Below are 20,299 nucleotides of genomic sequence, written 5' to 3'. Positions count from 1 at the left end.
GATTTTATAAGCAAATAAAAAGGTTGACTATATTGTGAGGCGTAATGATACGAGGAGCACAGCGTCCGCGCAGTAACTCCTAAAGACTTCCCCGCTCACTTCCGTCAATAACCTTTAGGAGTTACTGCGCGGACGTTTTACTCCTCGTATCATTACGCCTCACAATATAGTCCCCCTTTTTATTTGCTTCTAAAATCGACATGCTACATTTCTGGGTAAATATACTTTGCATGAAAACACTTCACGTAACTTTATTTAAATAGGGAACACGTGGAAGAGCTTGGTAGCTTCTATCGTGAGCTTTTTCGGAGCTATGTGACATGTGGGAGAGGCTGCGTATGTGCTCCGTTTGCCTGACAGAGCGCACGGACAAAGACCAGACGGGGATATATTAACCCGGCTAAAGTGAGGTAAGAACATATCTTAGTATGTAAAAACGGTGGCCTATTCTTTTAAGAAAGAACGCAAGACAGCGCAATGTAAACGAGGAAGTGAACGTCAGCCGTGTTTCCATCAGTGCAGTCGCCTCCTCTTGTGACGCCCCCTCACAGGTGGCGGAGGCGAATGGCACTTATAGCGCCGCCACTCGGAAAATAATTCGCCAAGAGCCTGCGCCGCCCCGTGCGCCGCCACAAGATCTGGCCCTAAGTGTGGCCAAACAAGGGCTGAACCAGGACCAGGACCACATCCAGACTCGCCCCTTTAGCACTGGCTCTGTATCGGACTCAGCCTTCTTTTATGTCTGCTCTCCGCAAACAAAAGTGTGTTGGCTCGGTTAAAAGTCGCAGAGGGAGGGGAACGTGTGGATTCCTCTAAACTCTGCGTCCGCCCGCGCTCCCGTCTAATAAGACCAATATTAAACCTGTGCATTGAGACCACACTCCGGCTCCTTTTCTATCTCATATCGGCTTTTGCTGATATATAAATGTCTGCTTTATTTCCGAGGCCGATGGGCGGCAGTTCCCAAACGTACATTTACATTTGATTGAAATCTTTTTGAAAACACATTTATTATTCTGGAGTACAAGACATGTGTTTATATGTTTCTGTATGTATCTCTCCAAACTTCAATGTCATTACTTATATGAGGCAATACAAGAGTACAATAAAGAGTGATAATTACAATTTGCAGTCCTTTGAGTCCTTTGCAGCGCACTTTTGGAGGCTTGTGTTTGTGAATGTTTTGGATATAGAGCATGTGTATTAGTCAGTGGTTGTGAGCTAAGTTCTTAAACTGATCTCACAACCACTGACTAATACACAAGAGCAAATAGCAAGACATTATTTAGGCTATTTACAAAAAAACAATCATTATAAGCTTATTGTAAATTATGTAAATAAGCTATGTGAACTATTTTGAATTATATTCCATATGATTATAAAGGACTTAAGTAAGGGATAATGTATAGAACGCTGGTCACCTTCAGGGCGAAACAAGACCCTTCGCGTCGGGGTCCGGTTCGCCCTGTCGGTGCTTATTTTCCCGATAATGACCAGCGTTCTATACATTATCCCGCTTATTATACGGCCATTTGCCAACTAAACACGCAACATAAACTTTGTACACTTTTATGAAGGTCGAAAGGTTTATTTAATGACTTCCGCAACAAATAGTTCCCAAAAGTTTGCGCGTTGCCCGGCAACGTTTTGCTAGGCTAGAAGCAGCAAGGCTAGTAGCTAGCACTTAGGGAATGGTGGTGAATCTCTGGGTTTAAAGTCAGACTCACGCTAACTTCACGAGCGATTCCCCAAACTTCTCTGGCAGTGACGGGACAGATAGTGTCGCTGCTACGTGCGCGCGGAGTGATATGAAAGCACGAACTCCGTTGCCATTGGTGCGGGCATTATTTTTTTCAGAGGTCCTTTATCAGAAAATAATGACCGGTAGAACGTTGGGAAATCCCATTCAAATCAACGGAGCTTCTACTTACGTTGTGAAGAGCCGTATAATAAGAGTAAGTAATACTTTAATAATAATTATAATGGTGCATTGGCTTTACATTGCACTATTTGTTCACTCCATACTCAGTGGTGGTAAGCTACTATACATATACAGCTGCCCTGGGGTAGACTGACGGAAGCGAGGCAACCAGTCCGCTGGTTAAGTTTTAGTTTAGTCCTGGTTTAGTCCCGATTCAGTCTTGATCTAATCCTGATTTAGTCCGGGTTTAGCCCTGATTGAATCCTGATTTAGTTCAGATTAAGTCCTGGTTTAGTCAATGAATAGCTCTAGTTAAATTATAGTTTAGTTTTAATCTAATCCTGATTTAGTCCGGGTTTAGTCCTGATTTAATCCTGATTTAGTCCGGGTTTAGTCCTGATTTAATCCTGATTTAGTCCGGGTTTAGTCCTGATTTAATCCTGATTTAGTCCGGGTTTAGTCCTAATTTAATCCTGATTTGGTTCGCCACTGGGCCCCCATTAAAAAGCACTGGACTTTAGACCCCTTAAAAACAACTTTAACGCCTGGTTTAAATTTTTTCAACACTAGACTAGGCTGGATATCCCTCCTGAGATAACGCTGGGTTAATCACAATTCATGAAACCAGGCTGGATTATAGAAATCTCGTACTTAATGAGGCTCGGACTGTTAGCATTGGAGCAGCGCGAGCTACACGTCACGCAAGGGCCGAGTCTACAGTGAAGATCCCGCCCTTATGCCCTTTTTAGGAACATGCTTCGTCAGAGCTGGGGAGGTGGAGTCCGTAAACCCTCCATGAATTCCCCCTCGACCGTGGTCATGATGGTAAACGGGGAGGAGTGAGCAGAAGACGTCCATTATTTTTTACAGTCTACGGCCACAGCACATTCTGATCAAGCCCCGGGAATCAAACAAAACCAAACAGGAAGCCGGGCGCTGCAGCCAAGGGAAGAGAGTGAATGTTTAGAATAAGATCTGCTAATTTAAACTAATTTAACGTAAACAATGCGGCTAAGGAGGATCATGGAGATATTGTCATTTCCATCTTTGGATCAGCAGTCCGTAACTCTGGCATCTCCTCTCAGAAGCGCTGGAACACATGTACTGAACAAAGTGCCCGCGGGGTATCTTTTCTTCCCGTGGTTTTGTAAACAATATTTGAAGCTGGAAAGCCTCTGTTTATTCCAAAGCAAGTGGCACCACTAAATGGAGCTTTCAGACGGACGCTCCCGATCTGTGAAGTGCTCTGACGAACTCATCCCGTTTATTTAGTTTCGAAAGAGAGACGTGTTTTTTGTTGTTGTTGCATTGATCACGTCGCTTTATGGATAGACGGGTGGAAGACCTCGTTTCGCTTTTCCCTCCAACTTGGGCTAAGCAGGGTTTTTTTTCGTGGCCCATTGTGCCGGGGCTTATCTGGATCCTCAGTTCTCCCGCTCGTGTCTGCGTGACTCGGCCCGCCCCCCCGCCGAGCGCTATGTGGGGCAGACGACGACGACGACGACGAGCTGCAATCCGGCTCCGCCTCGGCCTGGAAAAAAAACCCACACATTCGGGGGCCCGGTGTGGATGGCTTAGTCCTGGTTTCGGTCCCGGGTTTAGTCCGCCGTGTCCGGGGCCTGGCGGTGATGTGCTTTAGTTGCATCATTCGGGGGCGCAGCAGGAGGGGGAGAAAGAAAAACATCACCGTCCAACACCGCCTTCCAACGCAGCCACTGCACAGCGATCTGCTGCTCCGGGTCGAGTCCAGACCTGGTTTAGGCTGTTCTAGAACTGGTTGAGTCCTGGTTTACCTCTTGCTCGGTCCTGCTTTAGTCCTGGATTAGTAGTTCTGGATTGATTCTGTTTAGTTCCAATTTAGTCCTGATTTAATCCTGATTTAATCCTGATTTAGTCCTGATTTAGTCCTGGATTAGTAGTTCTGGATTAATTCTGTTTAGTTCCAATTTTGTCCTGATTTAATCCTGATTTAGTCCTGATTTAATCCTGATTTAGTCCTGATTTAGTCCTGATTTAGTCCAGATTTAATTCTGATTTAGTCCTGATTTAGTCCTGGATTAGTAGTTCTGGATTAATTCTGTTTAGTTCCAATTTTGTCCTGATTTAATTCTGATTTAGTCCTGATTTAGTCCTGATTTAGTCTATGAATAGCTCTAGTTAAGTTTTAGTTTAGTTTTGATCTAGTCCTGATTTAGTTCCAATTCTGTCCTGGTTTAGTCCCGATTCGGTCCTGATCTAATCCTGATTTACTCCGGGTTTAGCCCTGATTGAATCCTGATTTAGTTCTGATTAAGTCCTGGTTTAGTCTATGAATAGCTCTAGTTAAGTTTTAGTTTAGTCCTGATTCGGTACTGATCTAATGCTGATTTAGTCCGGGTTTAGCCCTGATTCAATCCCAATTAAGTCCAGATTTAGTCCTGGGTTAGTCTAGGAATAGTTCTGGTTAAATTTTAGTTTAGGCCCGATTTAGCTCTGGTTTAGTCCCGATTCAGTCCTGATCTAATCCTAATTTAGTCCGGGTTTAGTCCTGATTTAATCCTGATTTAGTCCCGGTTTAATTCTGATTTAGTCCAAGTTTAGTCCTGACTAAGACTTGGAATAGTTCTGGTTAAGTTTTAGTTTAGTCCTGCTTTAGTTCTGTTTTAGTCCTGGTTTAGTCCCAATTCAGTCTTGATCTAATCCTGATTTACTCCGGGTTTAGCCCTGATTGAATCCTGATTTAGTTCAGATTTAGTCCTGGTTTAGTCTATGAATAGTTCAAGTTAAATTTTAGTTTAGTTTTGATCTAATCCTGATTTAGTCCGGGTTTAGTCCTGATTTAATCCTGATTTAGTTCAGATTAAGTCCTGGTTTAGTCTATGAATAGCTCTAGTTAAATTTTAGTTTAGTCCTGGTTTAGTCACGGTTTAGTCCTGATCTAATCCTGATTTAGTCCTGGTTTAATTCTGATTTAGTCCAAGTTTAGTCCTGACTAAGACTTGGAATAGTTCTGGTTAAGTTTTAGTTTAGTCCTGGTTTAGTTCTGTTTTAGTCCTCGTTTAGTCCCGATTCGGTCCTGATCTAATCCTGATTTAGTCCGGGTTTAGCCCTGATTCAATCCCAATTAAATCCAGATTTAGTCCTGAGTTAGTCTAGGAATAGTTCTGGTTAAATTTTAGTTTAGGCCCGATTTAGTCCCGGTTTAGTACTGATTTAATCCTGATTTAGTCCTGGGTTAATCTAGGAATAGTTCTGGTTCAATTTTAGTTTAGTCCTGATTTAGTCCCGATTCGGTCCTGATCTAATCCTGATTTAGTCCGGGTTTAGCCCTGATTCAATCCCAATTTAGTCCAGATTTAGTCCTGAGTTAGTCTAGGAATAGTTCTGGTTAAATTTTAGTTTAGGCCCGATTTAGCTCTGGTTTAGTTCCGATTCAGTCCTGATTTAATCCTGATTTAGTCCAAGTTTAGTCCTGACTAAGACTTGGAATAGTTCTGGTTAAGTTTTAGTTTAGTCCTGGTTTAGTTCTGTTTTAGTCCTGGTTTAGTCCCGATTCAGTCCTGATCTAATCCTGATCTAGTCGGGGTTTAGTCCTGATTTAATCCTGATGTAGTCCTGGTTTAATTCTGATTTTGTCCAAGTTTAGTCCTGACTAAGACTTGGAATAGTTCTGGTTAAGTTTTAGTTTAGTCCTGGTTTAGTTCTGTTTTAGTCCTGGTTTGGTCCTGATTTAATCCTGATTTGATTCAGATTAAATCCTGGTTTAATCTAGGAATAGTTTTGATTAAGTTTTAGTTTAGTCCTGATTTAGTTCGAATTCAGTCCTGGTTTAGTCTATAAATAGTTCAAGTTAAATTTTAGTTTAGTCCTGATTTAGTCACGGTTTAGTCCTGATCTAAACCTGATTCAGTCCTGGTTTAATTCTGATTTAGTCCAAGTTTAGTCCTGACTAAGACTTGGAATAGTTCTGGTAAAGTTATAGTTTAGTCCTGGTTTAGTTCTGTTTTAGTCCTGGTTTGGTCCAAATTTAGCCCAGGTAGTGTTTTAGTCCTACTTGAGTCCAAACCTTTTCAGTCCTAATTCAGCCCTCGTTTTTTTTTCCACATTTTCGATGAGGTCAGAGGCTTACTTCTCTCTGACTCACCCGGGCCTACGATCGAGTGTCAAAGCGAGACAACAGAGAGGTAAAAGATCCCTTTAAGACACGAGGGGCCTTGCCGGACGTCCGGGCAGTCGGTCGCTGGAACGTGCTGCAGGTGTTTCAGCGTCACAAAGCACAGACCCTCTCTGACCCAGATATGAAAGAGCTCCGCATGTTTGATGTTCATGAATCTGATTTTCCGTACAACACAAAGAATACATTAACCAATCTCGATAACATACCATATCCGTTCAAAAATGGAACAAATCAATAAACCATGCTACTCCACATATTTCTTTCAGACGGAAGTTGCACTGATCTAATAATAAAACGGTGTTAGTGTTTTCATCCTCATTGTGTGATAAAAGTGCTTTAGTTCAGGCTGAATCAGAGAACTTTTTGTTAACACGATTTTGTTAGTCTTAAAGGAATAGTAATAATACCAGGAGTAGTTCGAAATCAGTAATCTTCACGTTACTGTGCGGATGCCAAATTACTCCTGGTATCTTTTTGGAAGAGAAAAACTGACCCCAGATCAGCAAAGATAGGCCACTGTTTTGGACAATGACTCCGGATTGGTCAACATGTGCTCACTGTTGGCACAACACCATTCAAAGCCGCCGGTACGAGACTTCCTGAACTTCTTTCTGGAGAGTTTCTGAGAGACAGACTTTACAAAGGTGGACACACACCTGCCCAGAGCTGCTGTTTGGATGTGAACTGCCTCCCACCCTCATAGGTGTTTTGCTTGAGGCTCCAAAGGTTCCCAATAGGGTTGAGGTCAGGGTAGGATGGGGTCCACATCATGAGTTTCTCTCCTTTCATGCCCATATCAGCCAATGATGCATTTCACACCGTCAGGGAGCCTAAAGGGGCCGACCAGCTCTCTCCCCATGATTCCAGGCCAAAACATGACTCCGCCCCCTCTTTACCGACGTCACAGCCTTGTTGGGACACGGTGGCCATTTACCAACTATCCACTACTCCATCCATGTGACCATCCAGGGTTACACGGCCTCATCAGTGAACAAGACTGTGTGAAAATTGATAGAAGGTTTATGCACAACTGCAGCCTCTGGAGGGTCCTACACCTTGATGTTTGGGAGACTCTAGAGCAGTGGTTCTCAACCTGGGGGTCGGGACCCTCATGGGGGTCGCGAGGCAAATTTGGGGGGTCGCCAGATCATTTAGATAAAATATATTAGCAAATAATCTAATGTTTGTAGCATGTGTTTACTATTGTACCAGAGTGCCAATATTTTTCGTAGTTTCATGAATTTTGCTTCAGCTATTTGTTTTTTTTCTTTGTTTTTTAAGAATTATGTAGCCTATTTCTCACGGTGTGACCTGGGCGGGGGGTCACGAACCCCTTTACCTGTTATAATGGGGGTCGTGGCTCAAAAAGGTTGAGAACCACTGCTCTAGAGGCACCAGCTGCTTCAAATACCTGCTTGGCTTTGTAGCAGCTGTTCTCTTATTCTGAAACCCGTGCATGCTCTGAATCAGCCACAAATCTCTTATCAGTACGATGATTACGCTTAATCTTTCATGAAATATCAAAGGTTTTCATACCTAGACCAAGGCATTCAACTATTTCACGCTTTTCATCAGCAGAGAGACCCTTTTTCTTTCCCACATTGCTTGAAAATAATGATCTGTTTAATAATGTGGAACGTCCTTTTCAGTAGTTTTTCCCTTAACTGGGCTTAACCTGAAAACGAATCATCACAGGCGTTGATGTCAGTGATTCAAAGAGCCCCGAGACACAACACCATCCACAAGTTTCTATGATTTTTTTGGTTTTTTTGTTTTTGTTTATGACACTGAAATACAATTTGCATAATAATTTGTTTTCACGTGTGTCACTTTGGGATCGGCAAAATCACCCACGCTTCCCCTGTGCGTCCAAAATCACCCCTAAAAATCGAAACCTATTCGATTTGCTGCGACTGAGCTTTAGTCTCATCTTTCTGTCACGTTTGGCAGTCCAGTCGTTGACCCCACACACACTACAAGACACAATTCTCCGCAACAAAAACAATGATAATTTGTCGTGTGTGCTCAGCTTAAGACACTCCCGGTCTCGGTCTGGTCCAGCCGTGGTTTCAGTCTGGCCGTGGCCTCTGCTTTAGTCCGGTTTGTTATCAGCAGCGCCGGTCTATAGTCTATTACCACTGACACGCCAATCTCCCGCTGAACAAAAGACTCCTCGCGCATGGCCTTCGGGGAGGAATCTATCCCTCCATCCCTAAATAATTTCACACATCACTAGGTTCACAAAGACAGAGAGAGAGAGAGGGAAAGAGAGAGAGGGGGAATGTAAGGAAAGACCTGAAGGATCAGAGGAAAGATTAAGGGTCTTGGCTGAGTGCGTATTGAGTGAGATCTGGATGCAATGTTTAAGCTCTGGTTTAGTTTTGGTTTTAACCTCGTTTGGTCTGATTCATCCCCGGTTTATTAAGTCCAAGTTCCAGGAGCAGCAGTAAGTTGAATTTCATCCTTTCCAATGCCATTTCGCTGCTCACGAATTAGAATTTTAATTCGGCGAATGCCCCAAAAATACGAGTGTTTCTTTTCTTAAGATTTGCAAACATTCCGTCAAGCAGAGGAACCAGGGGGAATTTCAACATTCAAAAGCAAATTGGACGCAAACGGGCAGCTTTTGATCAAAATATTTTCCTACAATTTTAGCCCAATGTGATTTTGGACCATGTTTTTGTGTTTCAAACAAACTTCTGCTGCACAAATACTCCAGCAATGTCACGATTCTCCATGGAAATTTGCTCCAAAACCAGTTTGAATCCAATTCCTGGATGTTGGTGGTGGTTGAATGCTGACTATAACAAGTGACAAAAAATAATCACGTGCCTCGGCCAGTCTATTGCTGTTTATTTGATGAAGTTCCGGAGATTTCTAATGTACAAAGGCTCGATTCACGTGCAGAATGTAATAATGACTAATAATTTACAGTTCATGATGTAGCACTTAAGGGATTATATATATATATATATATATATATATATATATATATATATATATATATATTTTAGAATGTTACCAAATGTTTGTGTCCAATGAACTTAGGGGCTGAAGTGGGAGGTATTTGCGAGAGCGGAGCAGGAAGATTATTATCAATTTTCTACAAGCTTTAATTGGAAATAATAAATATGTAAATGTGTAGAAATTAGAGAAACTAGCGGAGAGAAGTCAGCGGAGAGAAGCTAGCGGAGAGAAGCTAGCGGAGAGAAGCTAGCGGAGAGAAACTAGCGGAGAGAAACTAGCGGAGAGAAGCTAGCGGAGAGAAGCTAAAGCTAGCGGAGAGAAACTAGCAGAGAGAAACTAGCAGAGAGAAACTAGCGGAGTGAAACTAGCAGAGAGAAGAAGAAACTAGCGGAGTGAAACTAGCAGAGAGAAGAAGAAACTAGCGGAGTGAAACTAGCGGAGTGAAACTAGCGGAGTGAAACTAGCGGAGTGAAACTAGCGGAGTGAAACTAGCGGAGTGAAACTAGCGGAGTGAAACTAGCGGAGTGAAACTAGCGGAGAGAAGCTAGCGGAGTGAAGCTAGCGGAGTGAAACTAGCAGAGAGAAACTAGCGGAGTGAAACTAGCAGAGAGTAACTAGCAGAGAGAAACTAGCAGAGAGAAACTAGCGGAGAGAAACTAGCGGAGAGAAACTAGCGGAGAGAAACTAGCGGAGAGAAACTAGCGGAGAGAAACTAGCGGAGAGAAGAAGAAACTAGCAGAGTGAAACTAACAGAGTGAAACTAGCAGAGAGAAACTAGCGGAGAGAAACTAGCGGAGAGAAGAAGAAACTAGCAGAGTGAAACTAGCAGAGTGAAACTAGCAGAGTGAAACTAGCGGAGTGAAACTAGCGGAGTGAAACTAGCGGAGTGAAACTAGCGGAGTGAAACTAGCGGAGTGAAACTAGCGGAGTGAAACTAGCGGAGTGAAACTAGCGGAGTGAAACTAGCGGAGTGAAACTAGCGGAGAGAAACTAGCGGAGAGAAACTAGCGGAGAGAAACTAGCGGAGAGAAACTAGCGGAGAGAAACTAGCGGAGAGAAACTAGCGGAGAGAAACTAGCGGAGTGAAACTAGCGGAGAGAAACTAGCGGAGCGAAACTAGCGGAGAGAAACTAGCGGAGAGAAACTAGCGGAGAGAAACTAGCGGAGAGAAACTAGCGGAGAGAAACTAGCGGAGAGAAACTAGCGGAGTGAAACTAGCGGAGAGAAACTAGCGGAGAGAAACTAGCGGAGAGAAACTAGCGGTCTGTTTATTCGATTTTATCTATCCAAAAAGTGGGTTCAAATATCTGTTTCCCCCTACAATAAAACAGTTATGCCAACAATGTATGTCTGACTGGGTTCTGCAAATTATTCACTGGCTTACAAAAATAGATAAATAAAAAAATAAAAAAAGATTAGCATTGAATTAAAAATGTCTCAAAAACAATGGCATTTCCATCTTTAAAATTCCATCTTAAAATCATTCTCAGACCCCCGCCCAGGGCCTTGTGACATGTCTGCTTGGCCCAGAGCTCCTAATAATAGCCCAAAGTAAAGCACCAGACTTATAAATGCCAGTGTTGTACGACATATATTACATGTCCAAACTCTGGAGAGTACTTTAACATGTATTTGAAGGCCTAATTTGGTTCTTATCCTGCTATAGAGGGTCCGGACCGCTGCTTTGAAAACCCCTGCTATACAGAGAGTACAGACTTACACCATTTTCATTCTAAACAGACCCAAACCGGGTGTCCAAGCAAACAATGCCAAATGTCTTTACTCAAAGTTCACACTCACTTGGCTTCGTTGCTATGCTGTAACATAATCCACCCATAACTCTATGATATAACACATCCAATCACAAATGTTCTTCATACTGCGCGTTCTTCATAAAAGGCTTCAGGGAGCTTTTATCAATTGTATAAATGACTTTGAGATTTTATGACCTTGAAATGAAATAGGAGTGTTAGGAGTGCGCTGTTTCCATGAGCCATGATTACCATGTTATTACACGTTCGAGCCCCCTGCTATTGCCATGTTGCCACTGGTTTGTGTTTTCGTCCTAAGAAATGATGACGGATTGTGTTTATCAATAACTTTGGCACATCCCGGCTATAAAAAGCGCAGCCACAATGCGGATACTTAAGTATGCAGAGGAGCGTATAGGTCTGGGAGAGAGGGAGGCTTTGAAGAGCTCCACCGAGGGACGTCACCTCCATCTGAACCCCCAGCAGAGAGGAGAGCGGGGGATTGTGGGTATAACAGAGGGGAATTATGGGAAAATAATAGTGAAGGTAAAGTCGGAGGAGAGGGCACTCGAGGGGCGATGTTCAAAAATATGTAAAAATGTACGGCACTGACAATCTGAGAGGAGCGGAGGGGTTTAGCGGCCCAAATTTAACCGGTAGCAAAAAATCCTGATGTTAGCTTCATGCTACGTGCTAACAGCTAGCTTGGAGTGCCGGGTTTTCACTTTGAGTGCTGTGTCAAAACATTCATATGGGTCCAACTTTGATTTACATAATGTTCTAATCTACATATGTGCAGGGGCGGACTGGGGCTGAAAAACAGCCCTGGACTATGACCAGCCTGGCCCAAATTAGCGTAATTGTGCACTTCCACAAATACATATTTTTACTTCTTGCCACCCACCTTAACATTAACGAGTGCATTTTCCCCAGTTCGGCTTTTTATTATTATTATTTGGATTGGTATCATCAGCAAAAAGAACTGGAAAGGTGGTCATAGAAACAGAAGCAAAATCATTAATATAAATAATAAATAATAATGGTCCCAAAATTGAGCCTTGTGGTGCACCATACTCCACGGAATTCCTTTTGGATTCATGTTTTTTTTATACTGGGCTTTACCCAAATCTAAAAGCTTCTCGACTGGAGATCAACAATGTAACGCCTCATTTGAAAGCTAAGACCTACAAAAGTGATGGAAACTTTTCGTCGCGTCGCCACATTTTTGTTGTTTTTTAAATTATTTTTTCTATCATTTTTTGTTTTGTTTTTCTCACGTTTTTGTAGGGGTTTTTTGGTACGTGTTTTTCTCATTTTTTTGTTGACTTTTCATCCCCTTTTTCTCGCTATTTTGATGCTTTTCTTTTTAGCTTTTAGATTTGGGTAAAGCTCGGTTGAGGCGGGACTGGTGGCCCTAGAGCCAGTGGCCCTTCTGTGCTCTTCCAGAATGGACACATGGCCAGTCCGCCCCTGCATATGTGCTACATCTGTTGACAGTCCGCCACAAAACGCTTTAAACACTTTAAACACAAATATATTTCTTTTGATGACAGTTTTCATAATTATGAACAAGATTAATATGTGGTTAATGTATTCCTTTTGAAAGAGGACTGTGTAAATGAAGGGATCTGCCACTGACAAATCATTAGACCCATTTAATGATAAGTCAAGGATCATTTATTGACTTATTTATTTAAAGTGATAGTCTGGAATTCATGGAACATTTTACAGAATGTGCTAAATCGACCACCTTGTCTTGCATTTTGATATAAGTAAGTAACAATATATATTATTTTTTGTAAAGTCGCCTAATTTGACTTAATCAGAGTCTGTTATCCTCCCATGTCGACCAATGAGACGAGCTTCTCCTGTGAACCAGCCTGTCAGGTCCAATCAGGAGGGAGGGGGAGGAGCTTGATCGTTTACTATTGAAAATTCTGCTGAGCTCTCCTCATTTAGCAAACTAAGAAGGGCTTTCTGGTTAAAGAGGGGAGGAATTTGATTGTTTACTTTCAAATTCCACTCTCCTCACTTTGCAAACTTACAGACCATCACTTTAAGAGAAAGGAATACAATGCACATGAAAACAAATGTAATGCTTGAATAATAGTAGAATAAAATCTGTCTTTGGAAATCGTAGTGTATTGTAGTATATCGTTATTTTTGTGCGATACACAGTGTAACTTATTGCAGTATCTGCGTATCGTAAGGTTACAGTTATTGTGAGCCATGTATCACACATCGAATCGAATCATGAGGGTAGCCAGAGGTTCCCACCCCATAACGGTGATGGATTACAGGTTTTATGTTTCGTCTTTGATGCAACAAACTCCCGGGAAGTAGAAGAAGAAACGACCAAATTGAACAGGTTTACTCCAAACTATGTGAAAGTAAAATACCATGCAATGTTGTATCATGGTGAAACGCTCCAAATGATCCCAGCCCAAAATGTCCTACAGGAAAATAGCAACGCTCTATTTGGCCACATTTCTGCGCTAACTTCCCTGTTTCGGCCCATGCCTTGGCTCGTATCAGACCAGGCTTTGGAAAAAAAAGGCTTGTTTTGTTTCAAGCCTCTATTCTGTGAAGTGCCTCCCCCCTCTGTGAGCGGGCGCCTCTCTTTTTCGGGCGCTGCTGCTTTTTGGCCCATTTTCACAGTGGTCTGATCCATCGGGGGGGCGGCGGTTAATCTGTCGGTCCCGCCGCTGATATGAAGCTAATTTAGCCGCGAGCTTTAGCCCCCTTTTAGTGTAAAGGGGAAGGAGTGATCGGAGACGTGTACAAACTGTGCTTAACCCAATCCAAAGGGAAATCAATGCGGCCGTGACCTGCTTTATGATCAGCCCGCGGGGAGAACACAGCGTTTACCACAAAGGCCTCGTTACCGGTCATTAACAGGGTTCCTAACCTGCTAGATGTGTGCGCCTCTCTCTCACTGTGTGGCGGAGTGGTTAACATGGCGTGACTGTGGCAATGCATACAGTACCTTAACACCTGTAGTAGTAATTACAGAAGTACACTGTTAACCCAAACAGTTATTGTATTATATATTATTAGCTGCTAGTCTCCACATTTGATATTAAGAGTGATTACAAAGAAATGTCCAACCCGTCACACAGTTCAGCTGTAGACCAGTGGTTCCCAACCCATTCCAAAAACTATGGCCACTACAAATGTTTAAAATAATGAATGCTAAAAATAATTTCAAACAAACTGCAATTGGAGTGTTTGATGCACCCGCACTCCTTTCTTACAAACTACAACCACAATATGTTCGCTAAACTCAGGGAACAGAATTCAAGAGACAGTGGAATAATTATGGATAAATATTAGGGGTTCAGCTCTAACGGTTTGGTTCACGGTGCAGGACCCGTGGTTTGGTGCATCACGGTAGTGTACAATCAAAAAAGTAATAAGTTGGTTTTGACCTGAAATAGCCTAATGATCGTTGTTAGACAGTATTTATAACCTTACAATAAAATTGGCAATGCTTTCAAAGCTGCTTTAGAATAAAATGTACCTCTGGGCTCACAATACGTGAAAGCAAAATATAAAACAAATGGTACAGCGGCAAAGTAAAGAAAAAGAAAAAAACTACTCAGTGCAGGCCATGCGCTCGTTAAGTGGTAGTTTCATTTTCGCTTTTACTCACACGGAGGATAAATCAGTCGGAGCAGCGCGTGTGATTAGAGGCTCATGTTGGAGCAGGTTTTGGGCAATGTTTTGGGTGTACTTTTATTCGGAGACAAAGGATGCACGTGCACTCACACGCACGCACACACACGGCGGGTTGTCCTGGGACAGCAGCACCGCGGTCCATATGGACCCGTGGTCAATGCCCGCGGCCGGTGGGACCGTCACGTGGGGGCCGCCCCGCGGATGTAATAATGCATTAGTCTTATATAGCGCTTTTCCAGACGCTCAAAGTCGCTTAACAATTTGGTGCATTATTCATTCACCCCATACTCGGTGATAAGCGAGGCGCCCAGTCTGCGCACATCAGCCCCCACCACCAACCACGCACACACTCACTACTGTCGCCAGGCTTCCTGGTGTTCCCAAACGGTCTCCCATCCCAGTCCTAACCAGGCCCTTCCCTGCGGCCATTGAGTTTGCGGTTTCTATTATAGATTATCAGCATTAGTAGCATAGCAACATACAACAGGTATTGATTTTAGAAGTCTTTTTACACTGGGTAAGCTCCGGTTTCTTTATTTTCTTAACAGCAGTGTGTCTTTTGTTTTGATTGAATGTGCTGCCTTTTGAGCGTGGCTGTTGTTTACTGTCTCTCGGAGCGTTGCCTTGGTGACAGCGGTCGCAGTGGCAGCTCAGAGGTGGTCGGGGCGTCTTACCTCGTTGGTGTTCCAGCGATGCCGCTCTTTGGGCAGGGACGAACATTTGGGCAGACATTCCAGCAGCTTTTTGGGCAGGTAGATCTTCAGCTGTCCCGGTTCATCTGAGGGAGGGAGACAGACGGGAGGAAATGATCGTTAGCGAGATCAGGTGAAAAGCCTAAACACAACTTAGTAGCATTGTAGTCATGATTTTCCTCATCCATTATTTTCGTTTTTTTGCTTTGACACCATTTGGATGAAAACAATTATAATTCCTTACAATTTTTGTTTGACTTTGTGGGAAATTGATGATTTTTAGTTAAACTATGTGCTTTAAGTTTCAGTTGAAACCAATCTTTCATTGCTGAAACAATACCCCATTTCTTGCTCTTGCATTCTTTTGCTCAAACTTATGGAGACGTCCAGGTGCCCTCACCAGTGTTGTGAAAAATAACTCCAAATAAGGCAACAGGAAGACTCTTCTAGTGGAAAACAGAGAGAAAGCCTTCATGACCTTGGCCCGAGCTCCACATATCTCCTATCTCTTCGTGAACGTCACATTTTTTCTGATATATATTTGTAGGAGCGCAGTTAGACGGTGCCGTTTCCTGGGACGGCACCGTTCGTGTATATTGTTCGGGACTTTAGCATTCAGAAAACCTGTGTTTAGACATTGTAAATGTTATAGTGAATAAATCTTCTTTGACTAAAGCTACTGAATTCTGGTGGTTTCTCCTCGGACCTTGTGATCAACGAACGCGCTTGGCGAGACCTTTTTGATACTTTAATATTTTAAACCTAACTGTTTAAATGTGTTTAAAATGATCTATGGAGTCAGACCTTATGTAAATTTAGAGTTTTAATATTTCCTGTGAAATCGCCCACAACTTCAGTTGAACATGTAATTGAGTACAACAATGACCATGACCAGATCTTCTTCATTGTCCCCAGAGCCAATGGAGAAATTGGGAGGCATGCTTTCTGTGTTAGGGCCCCTCGTGATTGGAAAAATCTTCCAGCTTCCATTCGTTCCATTACATCTTTTCCACTGTTCAAATCTGCTCTGTTTACACATCTCCAGAGCTCCTGTCTTTGTTTCTATATATGTTATATAAGTGTGTATACATGCATGTGTTTATGTAGATATGTTGGGCTTATGTATATATATTCATGATGTATACATGAACACAGAAATAAGTATACATATATAGATGCATGTGTGCAGGGGCGGACTGGCCATATGTCCATTCTGGAAGAGCACAGAAGGGCCACTGGCTCTAGGGCCACCGGTCTGGCCTCTCACTTTATACCTTACCCTTACCCCCGGGCGTAACCGAGCTTTACCCAAATCTAAAAGCTTCAAAGAAAACCATCCAAAAACAAAAATGTGCTGGAAAAGCAACAAAATGTGACGAAAACGTGACGACAAAGCAATGAAAAAAGCGATGAAAAAACAACAATAACATGAAAAAAAAGCGAAAAACAACAGACGAAAACACAACCAAAAAGTGACCAAAAAGTGACGAAAACACGCAAAAACATGACAAAAATGCAGTGACGTGACAAAAAGCTACCATCACTTTTCTAGATTTTAGCTTTCCAATGAGGCGTTACAGTGTTGCTCTCCAGTCAAGAAGCCTTTTGATTTGGGTAAAGCCGAACTGGAGAAAATGCTCTCGGTTAAGGCGGGTGGTAAGAGGTTAAGTCCAGGGTCCAGGGCTGTTTTTCAGTCCCAGTCCGCCCCTGCATGTGTGTATGTTTAAACTGTGATACTGTGTTATATCTGTGATGTAGTGTTATACTAGAAAAGGTGTTGTGTTGTATGCATTATGTTACACCAGTGGTTCTCAAACTTCTTACACCAAGTACCTTTATAAACACTTGACCCTAATAATAATAATAATAATAATAATAATAATAATAATAATAATAATAATAATAATAATGAAAATAATAATAATAATAATAATGATGTAAAATTAACCTAAAAATAGTTTAAAATGTGTCTAGTGGCATAAATTGACTGTTTCTTTACTATGGAGTGCATTCGGACCTAATGGGTTCAACAGCCCATAAATACATAAAAAAAACTGAGAATGCTAACATGATGCTACATGCTAGCAGCGTGCTAATGCTAACGCTAGCTAGCGCTTGCTACGACTGCCGTTTTTTCACTTCTACAGAACAATCTGCTGTGAGAAAACATCCACATGGGCCCGATTTACACTTGACTTTATTTGTGTGTGATAAATAAGTTCATATCCCACCAGAAAATGTCAAAAAAAAGAGTGAAAAATTGTGTTTCCCCAAAAGATTCTAGGCCACGCCCCCTTCTATAACAAGATGCCGTCTGTATCTGTAGATTGAGCAGGCTCTGAAAAGTCTCCCGAGCTAGCCCACATGCTAACAAACGCTGCCTTTCCTTTTTGTTACACTGAAAATAGAAACGTGCTCTGAAATCCTCGTCGTTTCTCGCATTAGTTTAAAAGTCGGCGTTTCATCCGCCTCTCACATGTTAAAGACCCCGGACATGGTTAGCAGCTGCACTGTGCACTCAAACCTTTGCAAACATTCACCGCTAGTCGAACCCCAATTGCAATAGTTGTCAGGAAAAATCGCTATTACATTTGATGACACAATAGCGCTTTACTCAGACACAGTGGGCAAACCCGAAGTATGGGAACAATCCTATAAAAAGGGGTGGGAGAGAGAAGAGACAAATGAGAGATGAGGAAGGAACCGCAGCCATATTTCATCACTGAAATGGTATGAGCGTTGAATACCAAAACACAGCCCTCGGGCGCTGGCTGCACTAAATACGAGCAAATATTGGTCCATCCGCACTGTATTTGGACAGGGGGACGTTTCAATCGTCCAAACAGACACGGATTTGGCAAAGACGATGACAGTGTCTCGCCAAGCGCGTCTCTGGGATGGTCTTTTTTTCCGCCTTTTGTTTTGACAAGGAATCAAGCTAAAACGGCGATCAGGCTAAAATGACGAACACCTCTCTGTAGGAGGGACTCGCTCAGAGATGGTCACTATGGGAGATGGTCCGATGCAGAGCCGTGGGAAGATGTTTTTGTTAGGGGGCGCTGAGGGACAAAATGTACCCCCAAAATACTTTTTCTGTGCATAAATCCTATTTATTAACCTCTTAACTCCCGCCTGAACCGAGAGCATTTTCTCCAGTTCAGCTTTACCCAAATCCTGTAGGCCAGTGTAACGCCTCATTTGAAAGACCTACAAAACTAAATGGATCTTTTTCCTCACATCAGATTTTTTTTTCATCACTTTTTTTGTCGGGCAGTCGTCTCATTTTTGTCAAATTTTCGTGACTTTATTGTCACTTTTTTCGTCAATTTTTTCTAATTTTTTTGTCAAATTTTCGTGACTTTTTTGTCACTTTTTCGTCATTTTTTTCTACATTTTTTGTTAAATTTTCGTGACTTTTTTGTCACTTTTTTCTCATTTTTTTATCAAATTTTCGTTACTTTATTGTCACTTTTTCGTCATTTTTTTCTAATTTTTTTGTCAAATTTTCGTGACTTTTTTGTCACTTTTTCGTCAATTTTTTCTAAATTTTTTGTCAAATTTTCGTGACTTTTATGTCACTTTTTCGTAATTTTTTCTCAATTTTTCGTCAGATTTTTCTCACTTTTTTGTCAAATTTTTATCCATTTTTGTCATTTTTTTGTCACTTTTTCGTCAAATGTTTTCTAACTTTTTTTTTCACATTTTCATCCTTGTTTTCGTCTCAGTTTTGTCACTATGTTCACACCTTTTTTCCAGAAGCTTTTGGACTGGGGTAAAGCTGGAGAAAATGTGCTCGGTTCAGGTGGGAGTTGAGGGGTTAATATTGCCTGCAGTTCACAAACTATCCACCAGGGGGTGCTGCAGCGCCCTCAGCACCCTGGGTTCCCACGGCCTTGGTCTGATGAAGATGGACCCCCGGTTTGGCTAGGTCAAAGCTAGATCTCTAGAATACACTTTTCCTCTTCTTTGCAAAGACGTGTATCTGGGATCAGGAATAACACCCGTCAAACTAACCAATCGGACAAAAGACGATCACGATGCAAACGCAGGGTGACCAGAGTTTCCATTAAAAAAAATAGGGTACAATGTTGAACCACCATGAGGCACCATGTCAGCATTCTCTCCCCCCCGTAGCCCCCTAAACTGGGAGAAATCAATTGTTTTGGTGAAACATGGGACAGAGGCTTCCAAACTGGGGCTGTCCCGGGTAAACAGGGACATCTGGCCACCCTACGCAAACGGCATGCATCGTACTTCGTCAGCGAGGAAGCCAGTGGTTTTACGAGGAGCGGAGACAGATGTTAGCGATCTATGTTGTTTGTGCCACAATTAGCAAGTCAGTTTTGGATGCCAGACGTTGGAGAATTTGGATGCTTCAATCAATGCACGTTTGGTGGAAACAAGAAGAAAATCGATGGCGTCAGAAAACTATCTTTAAGTTGAGGGCGCAAATACAACATCAACGCGCGCATCACACAGGGATCGAGGGCGGGTGCACTAAAAGTGAGCACAAAAACTATAGCAGAGGCTGAGGTGTCTTCATACGCCCGGGGTTTGCATTTCAGCACTCTGTTTTCAGCCACTACGCCCTCTCTCTTCCAAAGTCTGACCGCTCAGTTTTCTTCTTCCTTCAGCACTATACGTCATCAGAATCAGGCTGACCAGTCGATCACAGATATAGTAAACAGTCTGTACTGAACACATATATTTGACCTGATACGTTGCCTCAAAATATAAAAGTAGTAAATAAATATTATAAATAAAATGTGAAAAAAATAGACTACTACTACTACTACTACTACTACTACTACTAAAAAATAATAATACAAATAATGATAATAAATGATGATGATGATGATGATAGGACAAAAAAAGGAAGTCCATGTTCTGCAATCTGATTGGCCAGTGCGAGCAGAGCCGTGTGATTGAACAGATTTGCTCAAACATAGCTATATATTATAAGGATTAAAGATTAAAATGAAATATTCTTAGCTACTCCTCGGCTACAATACGTAGTAGTTGGGATGTAATAAAGCCTTTTTTGTGAGTAAAAACTCCAGTGTGTTTGCGTGTTCAGTCCATAGACTGTATCTGCATTGTATATCTGTGATCGACTGCTCAGCCTTATTCTGAT

At 42.2% G+C, this 20,299-nt stretch overlaps 1 protein-coding gene across 3 annotated transcripts in view; it reads right to left on the bottom strand.

Annotated features, from left to right (window-relative positions):
* LOC306982264 (calmodulin-binding transcription activator 1-like) overlaps positions 1–20,299 on the bottom strand; it is a 181,373-nt gene that overhangs the window by 114,296 nt on the left and 46,778 nt on the right. For all 3 annotated transcript variants that reach the window (XM_079582132.1, XM_079582133.1, XM_079582134.1), the window contains exon 3: positions 15,148–15,251. In XM_079582132.1, the coding sequence (XP_079438258.1) occupies positions 15,148–15,251 (104 nt within the window). The remainder of the gene's footprint in view (positions 1–15,147; positions 15,252–20,299) is intronic.

The sequence above is a fragment of the Gobius niger genome (assembly GCF_951799975.1).
Source record: "Gobius niger genome assembly, chromosome: 24".
NCBI lineage: Eukaryota > Metazoa > Chordata > Actinopteri > Gobiiformes > Gobiidae > Gobius > Gobius niger.
The sequence above is the reverse complement of the archived record's forward strand: the minus strand, read 5'-3'. Positions and strand labels throughout refer to the sequence as shown.